Below are 22,415 nucleotides of genomic sequence, written 5' to 3'. Positions count from 1 at the left end.
AAGCAGCTCCAGATTCAGGAGTCAATAGGAACCTAAATAAAATAATTGGAAAGGCAATGAAAATAAGATTCAAGAGTACAGGTATTCAACCATAGGGCCCAAAAGTGACTCAAAACTTAAGAGTTGCCACTACAAAAACTGCAAGGTGTGATGTTTGCTTATTTGTGATTTCTGATTTTCAAACTAGAGTAAACAACCCAAAACACTGGTTTCAGCATTTCTTGCTAGTCAGTGTTTAAAATAAAAAATGAATGAAAAAGTAATAGCTCTCTCACAATATACGATCCCTCTTCACGTCTTATATGAAATGGACATGTATATTAGACATCATGCACCACACCTTTAATTAATTGCATGAATGGATAGGGAGATTGTATTAAACTAAATAAAGGATGTTTTCCTGTCAACACATACAGGAGTAAACGAGAAGGCTTAAAGGGATGGAATATGTTGTTTCCATCTATGGTAGACAGGAGAGGAAGAACTAATTTTGGCAGACATAGAATTTGCATATTATAATGTTAGCCCAAGACACATCTGTACAGGATTCTATATTGTATTATTTGGGACCTGTGTTCTGTTTATGGAAATAATTTAAGTAATGCACATAGGTGTAGTTATGTAAAGGGAGAAATTACAGGCGGTATACCCTGAGGAGTCTGGGTCATCCTGAGATAGAAAGCAATAAGGACCCAAAAACTCAAGGAAGCCCAGTGGTTCCTATGGTGTGCTCTGAATTTCCCATCCAGAGATCTGCCAACTTGTGCAGGCATCATTTTGAGTGTCTGAACATTTAAACAGTTAACTAACTGCATTGCTGTACAGTCTCATCATATTTGGTGTTTTTCTTAAGCACTCCAGCCCCTTGAATCATGTAGTTACAGGAGAATCTGAAATGTCATGTTAAAAAAAAAAGTTTCTAGACCTCATCCTGTGAGAGAAAAATTTGAAAACATGAAACCAAAGGCTCAAAAGCAAGAAGGCATATGTCAAGGTTCCTTCCCCACTCTGAACTCTAGGATACAGATGCGGGGACCTGCATGAAACCCCCCCTAAGCTTATTTTTACCAGCTTAGGTTAAAACTTCCCCAAGGTACAAACTATTTTACCTTTTGCCCCTGGACTTTATTGCTGCCACCACCAAGCGTCTAACAAATATATAACAGGGAAAGAGCCCGCTTGGAAACGTCTTTCCCCCCAAAATCCTCCCAAACCCGACACCTCCTTTCCTGGGGAAGGCTTGATAAAAATCCTCACCAATTTGCATAGGTGAACGCAGACCCAAACCCTTGGATCTTAAGAACATGAAAAAGCAATCAGGTTCTTAAAAGATCAGAAAAAAGTAAAAGAATCACCTCTGTAAAATCAGGAAGGTAAATACCTTACAGGGTAATCAGATTCAAAACACAGAGAATCCCTTTAGGCAAAACCTTAAGTTACAAAAAGACACAAAAACAGGAACATACATTCCATTCAGCACAACTTATTTTATCAGCCATTTAAACAAAACAGAATCTAACGCATATCTAACTAGATTGCTTATTAGCCCTTTACAGGAGTTCTGACCTGCATTCCTGCTCTGGTCCCCGCAAAAGCAACACACAGACAGAGAGAACCTTTGTTTCTCCCCCCCCCTCCAGCTTTGAAAGTATCTTGTCTCCTCATCAGTCATTTTGGTCAGGTGCCATCGAAGTTGTCTTAGCTTCTTAAGCCTTTACAGGTGAAAGGGTTTTTCCTCTGGCCAGGAAGGATTTAAAGGTGTTTACCCTTCCCTTTATTTTTATGACAGCATACATACAAAGAACCCGAACGTATATATGGATATATATATGGATTGACTGTACTGCAAACTGGGAAGAAGTAGATCAAAGTTTAGAGTTTTTACACATGTGTAAAGAGATGTCAATAAAAAGTATTTCAACTTAACGTAATTAATATGGCAATCAATCAGCAAGTATCAGCGTATGATCAACAATAAGTAAATAAATCCACTAAAAAATAAGCAAAATTGGGGTAACATAAAACAGAACCCACTGTAAGAGCCAGATAACAGAATAAAGATTGAATCTGAAATGACTATGGTTAGCAATTACAATTTATGAGATTAGCTCAATGTTCATAAAGGTGGAAAATATGAAATAAGATTTTTTTTTTAAATTGAATGAAGATCATATGAGGACCTTAAACATTAGATACTTTAAAGTTTGCCTCAGAGTTAAATCCTCTATTTTAAAAGTAAAAGTAAATTCATTTCAGAGTTTAATTTCATGGGGATTTCCTTAAAATCCTGCATTACACCATTTGTAATTCCACTTACCCATTGCTTTTGTTTCTTCTCTTTTAGCATTCAGAAGGGAAAATTTGAATTTTGCTCTGACTTCACTTTTTGGACAACTGACTAAAAGCAAATATAATGACAGGTAGTCTTTGCTTTCATCATCTAAACCCTTTGGGTTTACTCTCAGGCACCTGAAACAAAATGTAAAGGACTAAATTTTAAATTGGACAGAATAAATTTAGAAACATTTTGATAATACATCATGATGATGTACACCAACAAGTAAATGTTTCCCTTGTATTCCCCTCTCCCTCTATGATTGCTATAACCATGACTTATCCGAAAAACACTAGATACTTAGTATTATAAGCCTTTCAGAATCTTCTCTTGATTCAGTATGTTATTTAACTTTTCAACCCTTTAAGTTAAAAAGATCACAAACAACTGATAAAAAGAAGAGATCTTACCACTTCATTTTGTCATTTGGCCCTGATGAAAATGTAGAACTCTTTAAAACTTCACCCATTTCTTCTCGGCAAAAACTGAAGTTATTAATGGTCCACATGTAGGAAAATTTTACTACTTTCACCTGAACAAAAGATGTAGAAAATTACTTCAAATTGATACTTCAGTTTTTAAATCACTTGTCATATAGGTAACTGCTACCAATGAGAATAGTTCAATTGTCAGCACTGTTCAAATTGTTATCAGAAAAACATTTGCCTAGACTGATCTTGTGAAAAGAAAAACCCAGTCACTGACGTTTGTATAAGTTACCTGTGTGTAACACCAGCTTTCGGCCACAGGTCCACTGGACATCTCTCCAGGTGGTGGAGGGGTGGGGACTCTCGACATTGCCACCTTTATTGCAGATTTACAGTGTCACGGCAGCAGTCCACACTTCAGCAATTTTCCTACAAAAAATAAGATTATTATATTTAATAAAATGGAGTGACCAAAGAATAGTTCAATGGTGGTGGGGGGAGGAAATAAGCCTATTACTACATTTTGGTACCCCAGCTATTGTTTTAACGGTGTAGTTTTGAAATTCCATTCGGTAAATTACTGAAAGTATCAAAAGCAACACCTAGCAGAGAAGGCAATAGTTTGTGTTTAAATCTACATTAGCCCAAAATATTCTTGTTGTGGTTTACTCTTACATCTCAGTATCATGTTTTCTCCAACATACTAGAAGTTGAGACAAACTGGAATATTGTAAAGCATGTTCCTACAATAAAATATATTAGAAAAATTCCCAGCACACAAAGCCTCTTTTAACCAAGTCCCTAACTATCACTGAAACTAGAACGTGACCACCATACTATAGGTTTGATAACCACGGACAGTTTTGTTTCTATAAATACAAAAATTATTTAACTAAATACCACAAACAATATATAAGAATTCACATTTTCTGATAAAAGGGACTTAAATAAGACTACCATATTTTCCCCAGTATTTTATGAATCACACTAAATATGGATTTTTGCCTAACTTTAAGTATATTTTATCACTTTTGTCCCAAAGTCAATTTTTAAAAATTGTTTCAGTATGCTTTATATATGAAGCAACATAGCTAACTCTTAATGACAGAAAAAGCATACATATTTGTATTAAAATGGTAATGACTGGCTACAATCCAGATTAAGTTCTGAAATCTTATTTTACTCATGTTTGAGTCTAACAAGTAACTACACACACCTATATTGACAATTATTACACTGAATAAGGAAAAAACACAGTCTTGCAGATGGCACTGAAACAGGAAAAAAAATGCATGAAACTTTCTAAAATGAAAAAACCACCACCAATAAATATTACATTTTCCTTTGCCTCCCTCCATGGCCATTGTTCGCCTGCATTCCTACTAAATTTTAGTTTTGCCGATCCTTTCAACCAAATTAAAAAACACAAATTTGATTAGTTGCACCACTTGGTTAAACATACCAAAATAGCTTTTTTCCTTCTTCTCCTCCCCCCACCTCCAAGGTCTGTCCCCTTCTCTTTCTTCTTCCTACAGCTGTCTTCCTATAACTAAGCTTGTATGTTCTCTCCCAAGCCTCAAAGATACTCTCCTCACTGGTTTCTCCAAGAAGGTACTAGCCTGGAATTCAGAATGAAGTCTGCAGAAACTGAACCCTTCTCTACTACTTGGGAGCCACAAAAGCCAGAGGGCTCTGCATTTCCCCAGCAAGACCCAGCCTGAGATATCATAGAGAACCCCAGCAGGTTTGGTACAGAGATGGACTAGGGGGAGGGAGCTGGGCCAAAAGGCCTCTTACCACACTCTATGGTGGTGGCAGGTAGTCCATGCTGCATTGGCAGCCTGAGGGGAGACAGCGAGTGAGCAGTCAAGAGCATGGCTGCTGTTGCAGGCTCTATGGACTTATTATGAGCATGGTCCTCCCAGAGGCACACTGGCAGCACTCCTTCCATGGTGATGAGGAGAAGGAGCTGCTTGTCCTGGAGCCAGTTTTTCCCAATTCTGCCCAAGAGCAAAGAACTGGGTGACACGACTGAGACTGGGCTGTGAGGAGGAACTATGTCCTGTCCATAGAGCAGGCTGAGCTCCATTAAAGAGAGAGAGAGATTTTCTTTTTGCCTCTGGCCTTTTCCAGCCTAGTTCATTCCCTGAAGGGGCACCAGCTGCTGGAAATGCCTGAAAAGGGGAAGCAGTGCTGAGGAGACAGTCTTCCTTAAACACAAATGCTATCTTTGGGCACAACTAGGAATTAGATGGACAAATGTTTACCAAACTGTTAGAAATTTGAACAAAGTTTGGAATTTCCCCTCAGAAAAATTTCACAACAACAAGGTCTGGCTAGATCACCACAGGAGGTTGGTAAGACAGGGAAGAGGACATTCCACTCCCGCCAGCGGCAGATAGATCTGTCCTGTCCTCAAGCCAAAATCAGGCTGATGTACCCATTGTAACAGATCGGTGGACCTTTGAATGATTTCTTTCCTCTCAGCCTTAGCAATTTTCCTTAGCTGTGCTCTCTGACAAACTCTGGTCAAATAGTTACTCTGCTTCTAGAGCCAGAAATTTTTCCTTCACCACACAGAGGACAAGTGGTGGTAGAATCTTCATCCCCTTCACATTCTCCTAAGACCCCTGGCCTTGGTTTAATTTTCTCAGCCAGCAGTGCCATCAACAGAAGCCCCCCATACTACCCCACCCCCATCATCCTTTGCCACAGAGACAAAGCAGCTTTCCTATGTAATCCACTATAGGAAACTGGAGCCCCAGTATAATGGGGTGGAATATCTTCCACAAACACTCCTAGAATTTAAGATTCCAGGAAACATGTTGTTACCACCATGCCACCATGAGAGGAAAGTCAAAGTGCATTACATGCATATTCTTTGATCCAGTAACTAGCTTCCTGCCTGCATCAGTCTTGATTCAACAGTTTTAACCTCAAAAGCAGCAAAAAGTAAATGCTGCCGTGCTTTCCTGCAGCAACATAATCTTCACCTCCCTATCACAAAGCCAGACTTTCAGTTAACTTTTTCCAAATCAATGTGTTAATGAGATTTTTTTTTTTTTAAGTTGTACATGCAGCATACAATCTCAATTTTACTGCAGTACATATTTACTTGGGTTTTCCTCGGCTGCTGGATGTAGCTCAGCTATCAGAGGATCATCTATGTCTGTCACTCATTTTAGATACTTTTTAACTCTCAAAACAAGTCTAGTTAGCATTTATAGGAGTCTAAAACCTAAAGTATCAGATGTAAATACCTTAAAAAGAGTCACAGCACACGTGAAATTTTTATGGGAAAGAGTTTTATTATACATAGTTCTAAATGTGATTACATGCTAGACCTTCTAAAGTTGTATTGCAATAGTATAACGTTTTAAAATAGATGTATGGATACCTACTTAAATAATGGGCCTCCAATAATTTATCCTTTAACTACACCTCTACCCTGATATAACATGATCCAATATAACGCGGGTTCGCATACAACTCGGTAAAGCTCCGACATGCTGCTCTGAGCAGCGTGTTAAGGGTGCTGGGCCAGGGCCAAGGGGTTGGATAAGAGGCAGAGGGTCTCGGGGGCAGTCAGGGGCTCCCCCCACAGAGTCTGGGACGCAGAAGCTCTGGGGGGGCACTTTTGGGGGGTCCCACAGTCCCAGAGTGGCCTGGGGGATTAGTGTGGGGCCAGGAGCAGCCCGCGTTATATTGGGGTAGAGGTGTATTCAGATCGTACGCCACTCCTAAGCACAGGATAAAGCTTACTGAATACCTATGATTTGAAGTTTACTTACGTTTTCTACTCAAAAGTTAAGCAGTGAAGAATGATTTAGGAAGCCTGCTGAGGACCACACCTGTTATGCTGTAAGATCTGTTCCAACACTCAGTGCAAAAAAATGTAGTCAATGAAAACTTACTCTATTCTAAATAAATTTTGAAGTATTTCATATCAGACCATTCCATCTTAAAGAAAAATGCTTCAGTTAAAGAAAATACACTTATACTCATAGCACCATTTTGCAATGTAGATTGCTAATGCTCAGTTCACTATCTTTGATAGCCTTTTCTCTGCCTAAGTTTCTTCAGTGGGCTGCAAACCCTGTTCTCCCATTCCACCATCATACAATTAAAACTATACTATTGGCAATTCTTACGTGTCTTCCGTAGTAAATGAATGAACAGACTCTGGAACAAATATCTGTGTGTAAGTTATAAAAAGCTTCTGGTCTGAAACCACTTGGGTGTGTCTCTCACCTATCAATACAACTAATATTTTAATTGCTTTTAGCTACTAATATTGACCTTAAGTATAGTGCTTCCATACTTTAGCTGTAGGAATAGTACAGTGAGAATAAATTTCCTTTTTTTTAATCTAAAAAAACCAATATAGAAAAGATTAGATAAATATTTAGCCAAAGGAAACAATGCCATTTTCCCAGACACTTTGAATGACTGTGGATTTAAATCAAAGCTATTTAAATTACCAATTTTAATTATGATTTAAAGTAGCGAGCAGGAAAGCATGATTTTAATCGAGTTTTTGCATTTGTACTTTTGAGTTATTTTCCTAAAGACAGGTATATTCTCATTGGTTGGTAAGCATTAAAATATCTGATTTGCACATTTAACACTAAATTTGGAGCTTCTTCTTGCTAACCAGGAGTATATACTCTATCAGTACACATTTCTTTAAGCAATTATATAGCTTAACTATTTACTAGATGGTAATTAATTTTTTTACTTGTGATTAGTGTCAAGCTGTGTTTGGATGAAAATTCAAATACAATTAAAAATGCACAATTCTTTTTATTTACTAAAACTATCTTAAATGTGCTAGATACGGAAGAAGAAAAGTTTATCAAAACATGTTTTGCATTTAAAATTGAATTTATTAAACAAAGGAAATTTATAATTAATTAACTGAACTGATTGTTTCCAGTCACTATTCCCTCAAGATTTTGGAACAAGCACACCTCATCCTCTTGCATCTAGTTTTTATTCAGATTGAAAGATGAAAACAAAAACTTTCCTGCTTTTTCAGCTACTAATTAGTTTCTTAATTTTGAATGAAATGAAGTAATAGAATAAATGGGAATGAAGAAAATCTTCTCTTCTGTACCTGCAGAAGAAGCTAATGCAATCAAAAGCTGGTTTACCAGTTCAAACAACTCCATTTTCAGGTGCTTAAGCTCCAGACATCCACCAGTTCAGTGGTTTGACTCTCTTTGAAACTTGGCAGTAAACATGTACTGCTTAATTTTTATTTAATTTAAATGACTAATAGATAATACATTAAGGCCCTAACATAGGTCAGCTTTTTCAAATTTAATTTTAAGTAGTTTTTTTAAATGAACCTGGTTTTAGTTTAAATCAAAAATATTCAATTTAAGTAACACAAAATTTTTATTTAAAAATAACTGATTTTTATCCACACTGATTTGAATACATAGACAACCGTCAACTAATAACCAGAGCAATTCTTCTTTACATTAGCCTGGAAGCCTACCGAAATACAACAGGAGCAGTAACTTGGCAAGAGAAATTACCTAAAATAATACTGTAATATGCAATATTGTCTTTAGTCAACTGAGTCCCCAAGATAAGAGTCTTTAGATCTTAGTAACAATATTACCGATTGCAGTAAGAAAATATTAAGGAAAAGACTAATAATAAAAACAAAAGTACTGGCAACAGATATTAAATGTGTATTCTACAACATGTTTGAGTTGTCATAATATTTTTCTGCATTTAGATGCACTGAACATGCTTCAACTATCATCCTAAAGAAGCTGACAAACAAGTTAACCTTTTGTAGTTTAGATCTACCCAAATTTTGTCTGACAGAAATTTTAAAAATGCAGACTATTTCTCAAAGGTCAGCTAGTGTATATGAATCAATTCTAGTAATGCCTGCTTTCATTTCTATTACATATATAAATTTAGAAAGCAGATATGAAGTGGACTCCAATGTGCATGTTTACATGGATGAACATTTGATTTGTTAATCTGAAGTCAACACAATCCCCTCCCAAACAATGAAGTGAGTTTGCAAAGTAATTCAAATGAACGTGGTCTAGCTCCAGTGATACCATTCCAATCCCCATAATCAAAGCAGTTTCGCTGGATTTTAATTTATTCGTTTCCTGTGATGGGAATCAATGCAATAAATTTTTGACATTTACTATTTGGGAGAAGGAAGTATTAAGTTTTCAAATACCTGATTATTTAAAATCTCATTGACTCCCAATCCTGGGCTAAAGCACAGTGCAAAAACCCAACTCAGGATGAAGGATGTATCACAGTATCAAACCAGCACATAGCAAACCCTGAATGAGGGGCATGCAAAACTGTCTTAAATGTCCTCTTTCCCTTAATCACAGCGGCGTGCATGCAGGAGCAGTGTACCAGCTGTCATTAGATATAGGTCTCTTACACTAGGGCAATATACCTATGGCTGGTTAAAATGGGTTTAGCGTCACTTTATCAGGGCAATCTTCTTCCTCCCCAAATCCTACAGATATTTAAAAAAAAAAAATCCTCAGTCACGAGAAGTGTTATTTACTACGTTGTTCTGTCAAAATATTAGTCTCGTAAACTGACCATTTTGTTCTTTGAAATAGTTAATAAACCGTTATTGAAAAGAAAGTCTGAATTTGAGGACAAGACAAGACAGTCAAAAAGCTAATTAAAAGGAACAATCTGTTACCCTTATCCAGACTTCTGTCTGTAAATAACTACATTACATGATAAAAATAATATAATCATTACATCTAATTACAAAGATTAAGTACACTTTTGTTCCCAAGGTCAAACTGCATTCCCTGTATACCAAACTATGTGAGACTAAATTTCCTACTGGAGGATGCACAGCATTCACTCAATATGTATCTGCAAAGTAAAGGCTATGCAATTTGCCAATCTGTCCATTTGTTCCTTAGAAGAGGATGTTGAAAGTAACAGATAATTCTGAAAAGTGCATACAAAATAGCATTTACCTAACATTTACTAATTCTTATCACATCCACTACTCTGGCACTGGTATCTAAGCACCTAATATATGCTAATTCAATTACTGTACTTAAACTACTAAGCATTTTTTGTTAGATATGTTACTTTTCCATGCAGTTAGAAATATTCTGTGGCCAAGTATATCTTTAAATTAGATGTTTATACCTTAGAACTATTAGAAATATAAAGTCTTGCTTTCTTTATTTTTTTTGGAGGACTTGTTGGATAACTTGTATGAGGAGCAAGAGTGTCAGCTTCTTAAAAGGAGATTCTCTCTTAAGCACTTTAAAACAGATGTTGACAAGGACAATTTTCCAGTCTCTGTTTCTACATCACTCAAGTCCCACTCTCTCTCTTACCTACTTTTGCCTCCTTTCCATCATTGTAGTTTCTTTTTTGGTAGATTTAGAGCTACAGACTCCATACCACTCTGAACACCCAGATGTGTCCAATGACCCAGATCCTGATCAGAGCACCCACTGAAGCAGCAAGAAATTGACAAGATGGTTCACTTTCACTTCTGCTCTAAAATCAAAGCAGCAGAGCATGAGTTTTGTTAAATTTCTATGCACTTTAACAGTGAAACTGCTTTAGTCAAGACCCAGGTTATCCAGCAAAACCGTACAACAGCCTGATCTTCAATTTGTTGGTCTTACATGCAATATAACTCTTCATCTAAGTCACCTATCCTAGCTGTCTGTTGTCCAAGAAATAGGATTTTTTCAAGTCTGACTACACCAAGGGTAGTACAAATAGGGGAAAGCGAGCAAGTTCACATCAAGTTTTTGTACCTTTGGAAAACTGCCATTTCTGGACAATAAGCATATGAATAGTTAATCAAAAGGGTTACCAGAAACTGAGTGGGGCATATTAATCTAAAGACTCTTCGCATTGGAATCAGAAATACACACAGGAGTTTTAAAACCACCCCACAACTACATTTACCCTCCTTTTCAAACCAACAGTTTACAGTCATTATTTTAGTGACACTGAATGTGTATTATACCCATTAATACAAGAAGCTTTAAGCATGTGAATTTACTATAACAATTATATTCCATTTCTAATCCAGTATATTTCTAGCCTTAATATGAAGTTAGATCAAAAACAGCAGAACTGTTAATCGAGATGCAGTTCATTACAACTGGTTGATCGTAAGTTTCCCCTTTTATAAAATGTCATCTTCTCCATGTCTCTCTTTGCTACTAGTAAAACAAATGAACTTACATTTTGGGGGGTTTAAACTCACAATAACTCAGTTTTATGCTCCATAACATGCATTGGAGAATGAGGTCATCTATCCACTGAAGTCAATGACAATGAAAGGTGGGGAGGAGCGAGATAAAAATTCTCAGCTCTAAATAAATTATACTATAGCTATAGAGAGGGATTGCTAGAGGACAGGGAAAAATTACCACTTTCCTCCAACCATGCATGCATTTCAAATAAAGACAGGAAATCCAATATCCTAGTTATCTTAACCTATCTTATCAGTTCTTATTTTCCAATTATCATTTGTGCTGTCCCCTGAACTTTCTCTAATTTTTGTTATTTTTGAGGTGATCAAAACTAGATGCTGTACTTAGTGAATTTCCCTCAGTTGCTGCAAAAAGTATGGTAGTATCCTTTCTTGGTTCACATATATTCCGATTAGCAAAACTCAGAATTATCCTTGCATCAATTATTTCATAACACGATGGATAAAAATTCAATTAAAAATTAGTTTTATTTAAATTCAATATAGAAAAATACACCAATTTAAAATTAAATTTGAAATTGACAGCCGATGTTAAGGTCTAAGCTTATTATAATCATTTAAATGAAATACAAAAAATATTAAGCAGTACATGTTCAGTACCAATTTTTAAAGAAAGTCACTGGCTATGCAATGGGAATCAGAGTTTGCTGAAGTGCTAAACCAGCTTCTGACTGCAGTAGTGTCTTCTGCAAGTGCACAGAGAATAATCTTCTTCAGTTCAGTTTATTCAACTAGTTCAGTTCAATGGCTACTTCATTCACAATTAAGAACCCAATTGGAGTTGAAAAAGGAGTTTGTTTTCCTCTTCCAAACTATAAATAAAACTAGGTGTGAACATGTGAGAGGATGAGGTCTACCACTTCTAAAATCTTCAAAGAATGATGATCAGAAACAACTAGTTCAATTTGCTAATTAAGTACTTTCTTTAATAAGTTACTGAGTTTTAAATGCAAACATGTTCTGATAAACTTTTCTTCTTATGTATCCAGCACTTTGAAGAGTACTATTTAATAAAACTAAAATGCTGGTTTTGTGCATTTTTAATTATATTTTAATCTCCATTCAAGCTCAGTGGCCAATAGTTTGTGCCAGCCTAGGAAAATTCTACTTACTTGGTTAATGTATTTTTCCTCCCCTCATTATCAATATGGCAAACAGTGGGCAAATAAATTTGTGTACAGAGGCTAGTACACTTTCACGACAATTTTGCAAGGCTAATTTAACCTATGGTTCAATCTATGCCCGTTCTATAATTAGCTTCTCTGCCGAGACAGCAAACAAGAGTACCTCTCAGTGCCAAATGTGACTTTCCCTTATATACTAGGAAACTGAGAGAAACCGCTCAGAGGTAACATCCTGGTTTCAGAAATCAGGTTTATACAAACACAAAAGTAGCAGATCATGATGGAACAGCATTCGCTGCCAGCACCACCCGTCAAGTTTGGGATGTCAAGTGGAGAGCTAGACCCTGGATTGCTCACCCTGTCCCCAGTAACGGACCTATTTGCATCCAGGATCCCGCAAAGGTACTGAGATCTTATATCAGAAGAAGAGATTAATAGGCTGTAGTTAGTATCATGCACTGTCTCCCGTTGCCAAAAGCATGACTGCCTTCTCCTGTTCATAATGTTCTTGAGAATATAAAAACAATGTAATATCGGTCTGTTAAGAAGGTGATCCTGTCCTAATAGTATCCACCATCACCAGATAAAGAAACAGATCTTAAGATGGTTAAAGAAAACTTTGTTCGCTTGCCAGACAGAATGCCATCAATCACTTATCAAAAAGTTGTGGTAGTGAAATCCCTACTTCCTTATTGTTTTGTCTTTATGGTCTCCATTACTCTATTGTTTATCTGTATGGTTTCTGTTACACAATTAATTTTGCTAGCTGCAAATGAATGAATGTGGTGGGGTATGATTGGTTAAAGAATGGTTTTACAATAGGTTAGGATTGGTTAGAGAATTGTTTAATAATATTGTAGTAAAATGATTAGTTAAGGTATAGCTAAGCAGGACTCAAGTTTCACTATATAAACGGGGGGGGGGGGGGGGGAGAGAAGGAGAAGACGACAAACTCACCTCTAAGACACAGCCTAAGATCAGAGCTGCTAAGAATCCTCTGCACAACTGTGAATCCAGCAACCAGAATCCAGACGAGACTGACCTTGCCTGGCTAACAGTAAAGTCTGCCTGAATGATCAGGATTGGTGAGCATAGCATTGTATGCTTAGCTTGTGTATTTTGCTTGGTAATTGTTAATAAATAGAGGATAAGGATATTACTGTGTAAGGCTCTTTCACTGATAAAAGGTCCTACAAAGGACGCCCTGAGCTCCTAGGAATTGAGTAAGGATGGGTACTTAAATTTACAGGGTTAAGCCTGGAGCCCATGGAAGGCTAAATGTGGGTGCCCCTAGAGTATGCGGGTAACCGAAAATTTTGTGCAGGTAACACCTTGAGAAAGTATCCCAAAACTGGGCATATCCAGAGGCCTGGTGTACAATGCCTAAGGCCTAGACTACACCTAAAAATTAGATCACCTAGCTCCATCGCTCAGGGCTGTGAAAAATTTCATTTCTCAGCTACATCAAGAGAAAAACCCCTTCCCTCAACAGCACTGTAGCCGTACTACTGTAGAGTAGGCGACCGTTCTGTCACTAGCATGGATGGATTTGGTGAAGGTAAGGCAACTTCCCCCCTCACCCCCGAGGAGTGGGGAGATAAAAGTTCTTACAGTAAAGTCTCAACATTGGCCCCAAACCCAACACTCTGAAACCCAAGCGATGGACATTTCTAGCTCACTAGACAGCAAGCAGGTGCAGGATTGTCCTCTTACCGAGGCATAAGATTTCTTATAGCTGCCTACCTTTTCATTCATGTAGCGTTGCGAAGAACTCCCTCTGAGGACCTAGTTCTTGTACTAAACCCCTAGATTAAGCATCCTGTTGATCCTTTGATCAGAAGTGCCTTTAGGACTTTTCTATCTTTAAAGGCTGTCCTGGGTACAATCCCACCAGAAAGGAGTTTTTCAGAGTTAAGGTCTTATCGGGGAACAGAATTACTACACTTCTCCTGAGGACTAAGTTGTGCAAAGAACATACTGTTTCTATTATGATCACAAAAGGACTCATCTCCTTTTTTAGGATATTATAAAATATACATAGTTCAGATGTATAGCAGTTGTTCAAAGGGAAGAGACAATGAAACAGCATAAAGCATAATTTACAAGTATATTTTACAAAAGCAAAATGAATCCCATTCACTAGGGGTGGTATTTTGCAAATGACCACACTGACATGTTTCTGTGCAGAACCAAACACTATTAACCAAACAGACATTAGCTAGTCTATCACACTGCAAACAAAACGCTGTGGTTTACCAATATTGTGAAGCTTTGCCCCTGCCCCTTTCTTCTCCGATGCAGTATGAGGAGAGAGGCATAGAGAGGTAGGGAATGTTCCACCGCCTCATTATATCAGATCATAAAGTTCAGACAGTTATCTTGTTAGTGATTACTCCTGCAGAAATCTGTACAAAATGTGATAAAATCATATTTATGTAGCCCCCATATCTGAAATGTTTACAAATTTATATACAAACATGAGTAGAAGGGAGAGGGACTACATTATGCCATCTGAAAGATCACTGAGTTAAAGTGCATCAGATGTTTAACAGCATAACACAACAAATTAGCATGTCTTATCTCTGACCCAAGTACAAGACAAACCGCTGAATGTCAATCTAGTCTCTAACACAGACTTGTTCTGTGGTATTGGGAACCTTACTTCCGTCTCATTTTCCCTATCTGGAAGAGGGATCATAACTCACAGGTTTTGATGTTGAAGCTTAAGTGCTTTGAAGATGAAATGTGATTTAACACTGTTTGGCCAAGAAACTGACCTTATTTGAGCTAAAACTGCCGTAGGTCAGCAGTGTTACTTGTGTTGACATTATCCCTGGTGCTGCTGGCAGTGAATACTATTCTACCATGCTCTGCTGCTTTGTATAAAAACATGACTTCTGGATCCAGGATATAACCTGAGGGATGTGTCTCAGCTTTCTAGTCTATAAGTGTCTGTCAGGGTTCCTTTGCCTCTCTGAACTCTAGGGTACAGATGTGGGGACCCACAAGAAAGACCCCCTAAGCTTATTTCTACCAGCTTAGCTAAAACTTCCCCAAGGCACAAAGTCTTTGCCCTTGGATTAGGTAAACGCTGCCACTACCAAGTGATTTAACCAACAATCAGGGAAAGGACCACTTGGAGTTCCTATTTCCCCAAAATATCCCCCAAAGCCCTTACATCCCCTTTCCTGGGGAGGCTTGAGAATAAACAAGATGAGCACAAACCAGCCTTGGATTTTTAAGACCCAAAAAACCCAATCAGATTCTTAAAAATCAGAACTTTATTAGAAGAACAACAACAACAACAACAAAGATGAGAACAACTCTAAGATCAGAATGGAAGGTAATCTTACAGGCAGTCAGATTCAAAACATAGAGAATTCCTCTAGGCAAAACCTTAAGTTACAAAAAGACACAAAAACAGGAATACACATTTTCCCCAGCACAGCGAATTTCACAAGGCAAAACAAAGAAAACCTAACACATTTACTAGCTAGATTACTTACTAAATTTATAGGAGCTGGAGGGCTTGCATCCTTGATCTGTTCTTGGCAAAGGTATCACACAGACAGGCAAAAGCCTTTCCCCCCCCCCTCCAGATTTGAAAGTATCTTATCCCCACATTGGTCATTTTGGGTCAGGTGCCAGCCAGGTTACCTGAGCTTCTTAACCCTTTACAGGTAAAAGGACTTTGCCTCTGGCCAGGAGGGATTTTATAGCACTGTATATAGAAAGGTGGCTACCCTTCCCTTTATATTTATGACCGTGTCAATCACCACACATTTGGCTGAGAGGTACTCTTGTTGGCTGTCTTGGCAGAGAAGTTAATTATGGATTGGACACAGATTCAACTTAGGTTAAATCAACTTCGCAAAATTGTCATGAAAATACACCAGCTCAGGTGCACAAATTTATTTGCCCACTGTTTGCCATGTCAGGTGGGGTGGAGTGGTGAATTATCCAAGTAAGTAGAATTTTCCATTTTTCCAATGTAGTACTGATCCGACACTTTGAGATTCACTGCTACTTGATCCCTACATGGGGAGCACCACATCATAGAGTCATCCTGTAGTCATGCTTGCCCGATATAAGGGGCTTTCTGGAAACATCTCCTTTCTTCCTTATGCCAAGTGATATATTTGGTCAGCTCGTTGAATAGCCTTCCTATAATTATCTGGATGGTATGTGTGTCAAGACCTATAATAGGGTCTATATTTCCTTTTGCGCTCCAAGGTATCCTTTGATTTTTTTTGTTTGCTTAATTTAAAAGTGGTTTCCACGACAGTGCTATCTACAGACTTACAAGAGAGCCTACCTGACAGGATATTTAGAGGTACCTAGTACCTGATTGCCTATGGATTCGCTTTCCATGGTCTTAACCAGGTGGAGTTGGTGTTGTCACACAGAATCAAGTATTACATGCTACTCATACTGTAAATCTCAGGCTTTTTGGGGTTGGAGCATCTCCCACAACAGCCACTGTTATGAAATTCTTGCTTTAAAAAAATATCTGCTAGTCCAGAGGATCTTTTGATTTTGAATGGCACTAAGTAGTCACTAAGGAGTCTGACCATGCGTACATGGTTCTAGCACCAGACATGCAGGCAGCATGTCTACTAAAGGCTGCTGATGTAGCTTCACTTTCTTTTTCTTTATTGTCATTATTTTAAATGAGACTTTTGGGAGCATCAATCAGGAAAAGTTTACTTGTGGGTGGACTAACTCCTTTTCCAAGGGCTCCACTGGAGGAACACAGAGTCTGCAAAGTACTCCTGAGAATGGTTTCAAAACAACCTGCCTAAAAAATATCGTTTTTAAGGTTCCTCCTCCATAGGCTCTGGCTCCAAATCTAAAAGAGAGGTCCTTGCTCACAGGAAGATGAATATGAAGAACATTCTTTGTGCTCCCTTGGCCCTTTCTTGTCCCTTCTTAGAGCCTGTACAGTGGAAGGATTTATATTATGTTACTTTTGTTTGTGGGGGGGGGGGGGGATATTAAGCCTTAGTAACCTTCCTCTGTGGAGGAGTGGCCCCTACGGTCAGAATCTGTAGTGTCCTTCCCTGATGCCTCTGATTTTCTTTCCCAATTTCTCAGATTTTTTGGGGGCGGCAGAGAGAGAAATTAACCTCTCAGGATTCCAACACTGAATGCATCTTTTCTTTATAGGGTTTTTACCCCTTCTTTGTAATATAGAGGGAGAACGGCCTCTATGCCCTGAGAAAAAGGAATTGAAAGGGGGAACCATATCTGCCGCTGTGCTGTAGAAGTATGTGTTACACTTGAAAGATAACTTGAGATAACACTTGAGATAACTCCGTAAGTGGCCTTGAATTTTACATATGTTCCCTAACCACCTGCTCAAGGGAAGGGCAGGAACATGAAACAGCCCTTTTGTTTAATATCATCTCTCAGTGAGCAAGGTAGAGTTACATAAGAGCGGCATGAGAAATGGGGCCCCTTATTCCCTACTTGTTCTTCCATGTGTGGACTGCTCTCCCTCTCATCCCTCCAAAGCTGGCTGTTTGGAGAAGAGTGAGAAAGCAGTGGTGGTATAGTCAATGGATGGTTTGAGGCTCTGGTTAGCACAGCAGGTGTAGCATAGCTGATCCACACCAAGTTGTATCCAGTTAGGCCAGACATTTTTGTGCTCTGTTCTGCCAGCTTCTTTATATCTCTGGTCGCCTGAGAGATGTCCTTACCAAAGAAGCCCTCACAGATGAAAAATAAAAAGGATCCCTTTTTGGTTGTTTTGCCCTATTTTCTTATTGCTCTGAGCAGGAGGTCTGGTAAAGCCTCCCTGCAAATGTTGGAGGCAGAATGATCTGGCTGGGTCTTCATAGGAGTGACTATTGCCTTGATTGATAGGTCTGGTTCTGCCTCCAAGGTTTTGCATGCTGGGGTAAGACCCATCATAATGAATCTGCAAGCTTTACCTGCAAAGAAGAATGTCTATAGCATGGACAAAGAAACACAGCGTGGACGACTCCTAGAATGTCTCACGGAACACCACCCCGCCCACTGTGGATCATGTACTATCCCTGTGGCAACTACAGCAAATTGCTTTAATAAAAAAATATAGGGAAGTGTTTAACGTAATTTAGTAGTTGGAAACCAAGAGGAGAGCCAACATCATGTGACCAGCCGGCTCTCTGCAGACCACAGTTTAAAACTGCTGTATTACAGTATATTATTCTAAACACTTATAGATAAATCCAAACTACAGTTATCAGGTATCTGATAAAAGTATATTTGATGATGCAGCTATTTGAAATAACTTCCCTCACAAAATTCAATTAACTGCAGTGAGTGACTCATTATTTTGGGGGGTTGTTTCTTGCTGCAATTTTTGCTATGTGGTTTGCTTCAATTTCTTATTAATCTTTAGACAGGTTATTTGAATATTAACCTGATCCTGAATAAATATGGATTGTATGATGTATGTTAATATTTTATTGTAACTTTGCTTTAATAAAAAGATTTTTAATTGAATTGAATGTAGTACCCAAATTGAATGTAGTACCCAAACTGAGGACAAGCCACTACTGAGCAAGAATACAAGTTACCTTGCTTAAGTCACATGATAATCCTATTAACATAGCCCGACATAACATTTGGCTCTTTGTAAAGCTATACTGCTAACTCATCAACTTTACTCACCCTCTTCTGTAGTGTTACTAATGTAGTTTTCCTCCCACCTCTTATATTCATGCAGTTCTTACAGAGAGAACTCATCTCAATTAGTTACAGCCCCCAGGAGCAAGGGGTGTCTTTAGTAAGAATGCAGTGTAATTGTCCATGAAATTAGTAGCCATTTAGAGCGTCCAATGCTTTGACTGATTCTTCAAATGTCTTTATTGACTTTTTTTTTCATTTCAGCGATTTCTCCAATGTATTATTCAAAGAGTTTTTAAATTCTAACCTCCACAGCATTTGCAGTCTCTCCCAGCTATGAATCATCCACAAGTTTGATTACTATAAATACTGCCCCTTTCCACTACTACTACTTTCTTATCAAAAATCAGAAAGAAAAAAAGTTTTGTTAAATGTATGCATTCAGACAGATAGGAGAACCACCTCTGAGATATATATCCATCTTCCTACAGAATAAGTTCTATAAACGGAATTCTGTCCATTCTACTTCAGTTATAACTATATGCCAAATATGTCACAGCCCTAGTTGGGCTTCTCTTGCTGGCAGCCCACCAGACTGAAAGGAATCCCAGCCTCTGCTTTCATGGGTGTGTAAGCCTTCAAAGTCTGCACAGAACCCAGGCTCAGGCACTGTCTTAGTTCTTGAGTCATAGATGCACTGTCAGAGTGAAACCCTTCATCTAATACTCCCTCGTGAGAATGGTTACCACACCGCCCACATGCCTAGCCCATGGAACCATTACGGGCTCCTCAGACTCCCCTCATAATTTAAATAGTCCCTTTCTTAGAATTCCATCCAAATGTGAGCGTTCTGGTTTTATCTCTTCAAAGGGCACATAGTAGGTATAGAACGAACAGAGTTTGCACAGGATTCAAATATAGCATTGCCCTTTAATAATGAGAATCACAGAGAATACAAGGGAAAAAACCCAACTCTTATGTACATTTTCCCTCTCTAGCTCATCCTTCCCTTAGAAGTGCTTGCGGGACCATATGCTCACATAGATAAAAGCACATCTCCCCTTCACCCTCGACTCACTCGGCTCCTGCAACATGTTTCCTCATCTTAAGACAGTAAAAAAAATAGCCAAAGAGAAAACAAACAGAGCAGCCTCTTTATAACCTTCTAGTCAGTCTCCTCTGTCAGGTGACTCCCTGGTCAGCCATAATAGGTGACCCCCAGGTGATTTAATTGCTAGGTGACCTCTCCCCAGAAAACAGTTCCTCTGTGAAAGGAAGGGGTCAGCCTTTTTTCCAGAGTGCTTCCTGTTTGAATAGGACACCATCAAGGTTTATCAATCCTCTACTGTTACACCTTTGCCAGTACTCCTGTTGGAATTTCAGTCCAACATGGAGGTAAAAGGACAACAGTAAAGACAATGGGCTGCATGCACCTTCAAAGTGGAGTTTGCAACTTGGTAAAGATATATGCAGAGTTCAAAATCTAACAGAGTTCTTAAATTGTACAGACAGATTCAAACAAATCATTTGCAATTTTATTTTGTAGCGATATACACTTTTCTACAGTGAAAACAGTAAATGATTGCTTCAGGTTACAATTAATGGTCAAGCAAGCCAACTCCAGATTTTTTCGCAAGAATTTGTTTGTTTTTTAAAAAAACACAAAACAAAACTGTGTGACCTTATAAAAATCTTTAAAGGCATACAAAAATGGATTGTAAACTTAAATATAACTTCTGAACAGGGTGGATAAAAACAGGTTTTTTTAAAAAAGAAAGAAAAATCAGATTTTTAAAAAAATTTAAATCAGTTTAAGTTTAAAAAAAATCAGCCTGTATTTAATTTAAACTTATTGAAAATTAAAATAGAAATGGACTAATCCAAAAAAATGAAGTAATACATATTTGATGTCAAGTTTTAAAGGAAGAAGTCAAACCCCTGAGCTGCTGGCAGGCAGTGGCTAAGTACCTGGAACCAGAGTTTGTTGAAGTGCTAAATCTGTTTTAGATACCATTAGCCTTTTCTGCAGGCACAGAGAATATTTTCTTCCATTTCAGTTTACTCAACTATTTCAGTTCAATGACTAGTCCATTCAAAGTTAAGAAACTAAATGATTAAGCTGCAGCCACACTGGAACACAGCCTTTAAACTTTTCGGGACAGAAACAGTCTTTTTATTTTATGTTTGCACAGTGCCTAGCACAACGGGGTCCTCGGCTTTATCTCAATACAAAAGGAACAACTGGTGTACTGTCAACATCAAATGAACAATCTGTCTGCCCTGACAGCTGTCCATGTACAGAGTGACAATTTCTCTGCCTTGCCTGGCCCTTCAGTCCCCCTCATTATCCCAGAAATGTTCCCTAGCCATGATTCCCCTCCTCCCGTGCCCCAACGCTGTAAATCTTCAGCTAATGGTGGTTTACCAGCTGAAACCCTAACTCTGGAAAGAAGACATACGTGAGAGGGCATGACCAAGAGGTAAACAGTGCAGTCTCAGGCAGAGATCCTCTGCAGAAAAGGAGAGAGGGAAGGGGATATGGTGTCAGTAGTTCAGAGAGCGGATTCTCAGCCTGTAAACTATGGGTACATCTACACTAGAAAAAACAAATGTGGCAATGAGTCTTAGAGCCTGGGTCAACTGATGCAGGCTTGTGCTACAGAGCTAAAAATAGCAGTGTAGACTTCCTGCTCAGGCTGGAGCCTGGGCTGTGAAACCTAGAGAGGAGGACGGGTCTCAGAGCTCAGGCTCAAGCATCAGCAGGAACACCTGTACTTCTATTTTTAGCCCCATAGCGTTAGCCTGAATCAGTTGACCCAGGCTTGGAGTCTCGCTGTTGCAGGGAATTTTTTTGTTGTGTAGAGGTTTGCCAACTGAGGCAGCAATCTGATCTGTCAGAATTGACAGAGCCCTAGTTGTGTCAGCATGTTGCATAGTCAATTGAGCTGAGAGTTTACCTCTGTAAAAACGTTGGGTTAAATTGTATACCAGATGACAACCCACACCTCACATTGGTGTAGGGCAACCCAAGGATGGACGCAAAGACAAATGTTACACCAGTTGATGGTGGAAACACTCAGTTGTTGATATTTTGGTATATATGATGCTATTAACTGAAGCACAATTAATTGAGTGCTCTAGTGTAGACAAAGAGCAGAAACACTCAAAACTCCTGGCTTGGTTTTAACAAAACATAATTAGCTCATTGACAATGTCTGTTAAAAAGGATGCTTTTTAAAAAAGTTTAACATGTTCTAACCCTTCACGAGCTCACAATTTACATTCCCTAGAACTATCCACTCCAACACCAAAAACAGGGAAGAACACACTGATTACCCCCAATGTATCTGAGGCAACTCAGTTTGGCAATCCTTCTGTCCAGGTAACCGGAATTCAATTTGTGTAGAGTACACTTGAAATCAACACAGCCTTGCCTCAGCCTCTGGAAAAACAGCACAGGAAAGGAAGTAGTATTGATAAATTAAAATAAAGGTCAAATTATCAAACTGTGCATCTAGTTAACATGCTTTACACCACTTTACTTTGGCCACTTCTGCAACAAAGTATTTTTACAGAAATACAGAAAGGTAGCTGTTCATTTTGACAGGAAAGTGTAAGTCACTTTTTGAGAGAAACAAGCCAGTACAGTGATG

The 22,415-nt window shown here is 38.4% G+C and overlaps 1 protein-coding gene across 3 annotated transcripts in view; it reads right to left on the bottom strand.

Moving 5' to 3' along the window:
* The window catches only part of SPOPL (speckle type BTB/POZ protein like), a 62,434-nt gene that overhangs the window by 30,447 nt on the left and 9,572 nt on the right, over positions 1-22,415 (bottom strand). For 2 of the 3 annotated variants that reach the window (XM_073305374.2, XM_073305372.2), the window contains exons 2-4: positions 3,056-3,192; positions 2,746-2,867; positions 2,318-2,469 (exon numbers count right to left, since the gene is read on the bottom strand). In XM_073305374.2, the coding sequence (XP_073161475.1) occupies positions 2,318-2,469; positions 2,746-2,867; positions 3,056-3,133 (352 nt within the window). In that variant the 5' untranslated portion in view covers positions 3,134-3,192. Of the gene's footprint in view, positions 1-2,317; positions 2,470-2,745; positions 2,868-3,055; positions 3,193-14,406; positions 14,459-22,415 lie in introns of those variants that run through there. The other variant, XM_073305373.2, reaches the window with a different exon arrangement.

This window comes from Lepidochelys kempii, chromosome 11, assembly GCF_965140285.1.
Source record: "Lepidochelys kempii isolate rLepKem1 chromosome 11, rLepKem1.hap1, whole genome shotgun sequence".
Classification (NCBI taxonomy): Eukaryota; Metazoa; Chordata; order Testudines; family Cheloniidae; genus Lepidochelys; species Lepidochelys kempii.
Note: the sequence above shows the minus strand (reverse complement) of the source record. Positions and strands in the feature narration are given on the sequence as shown.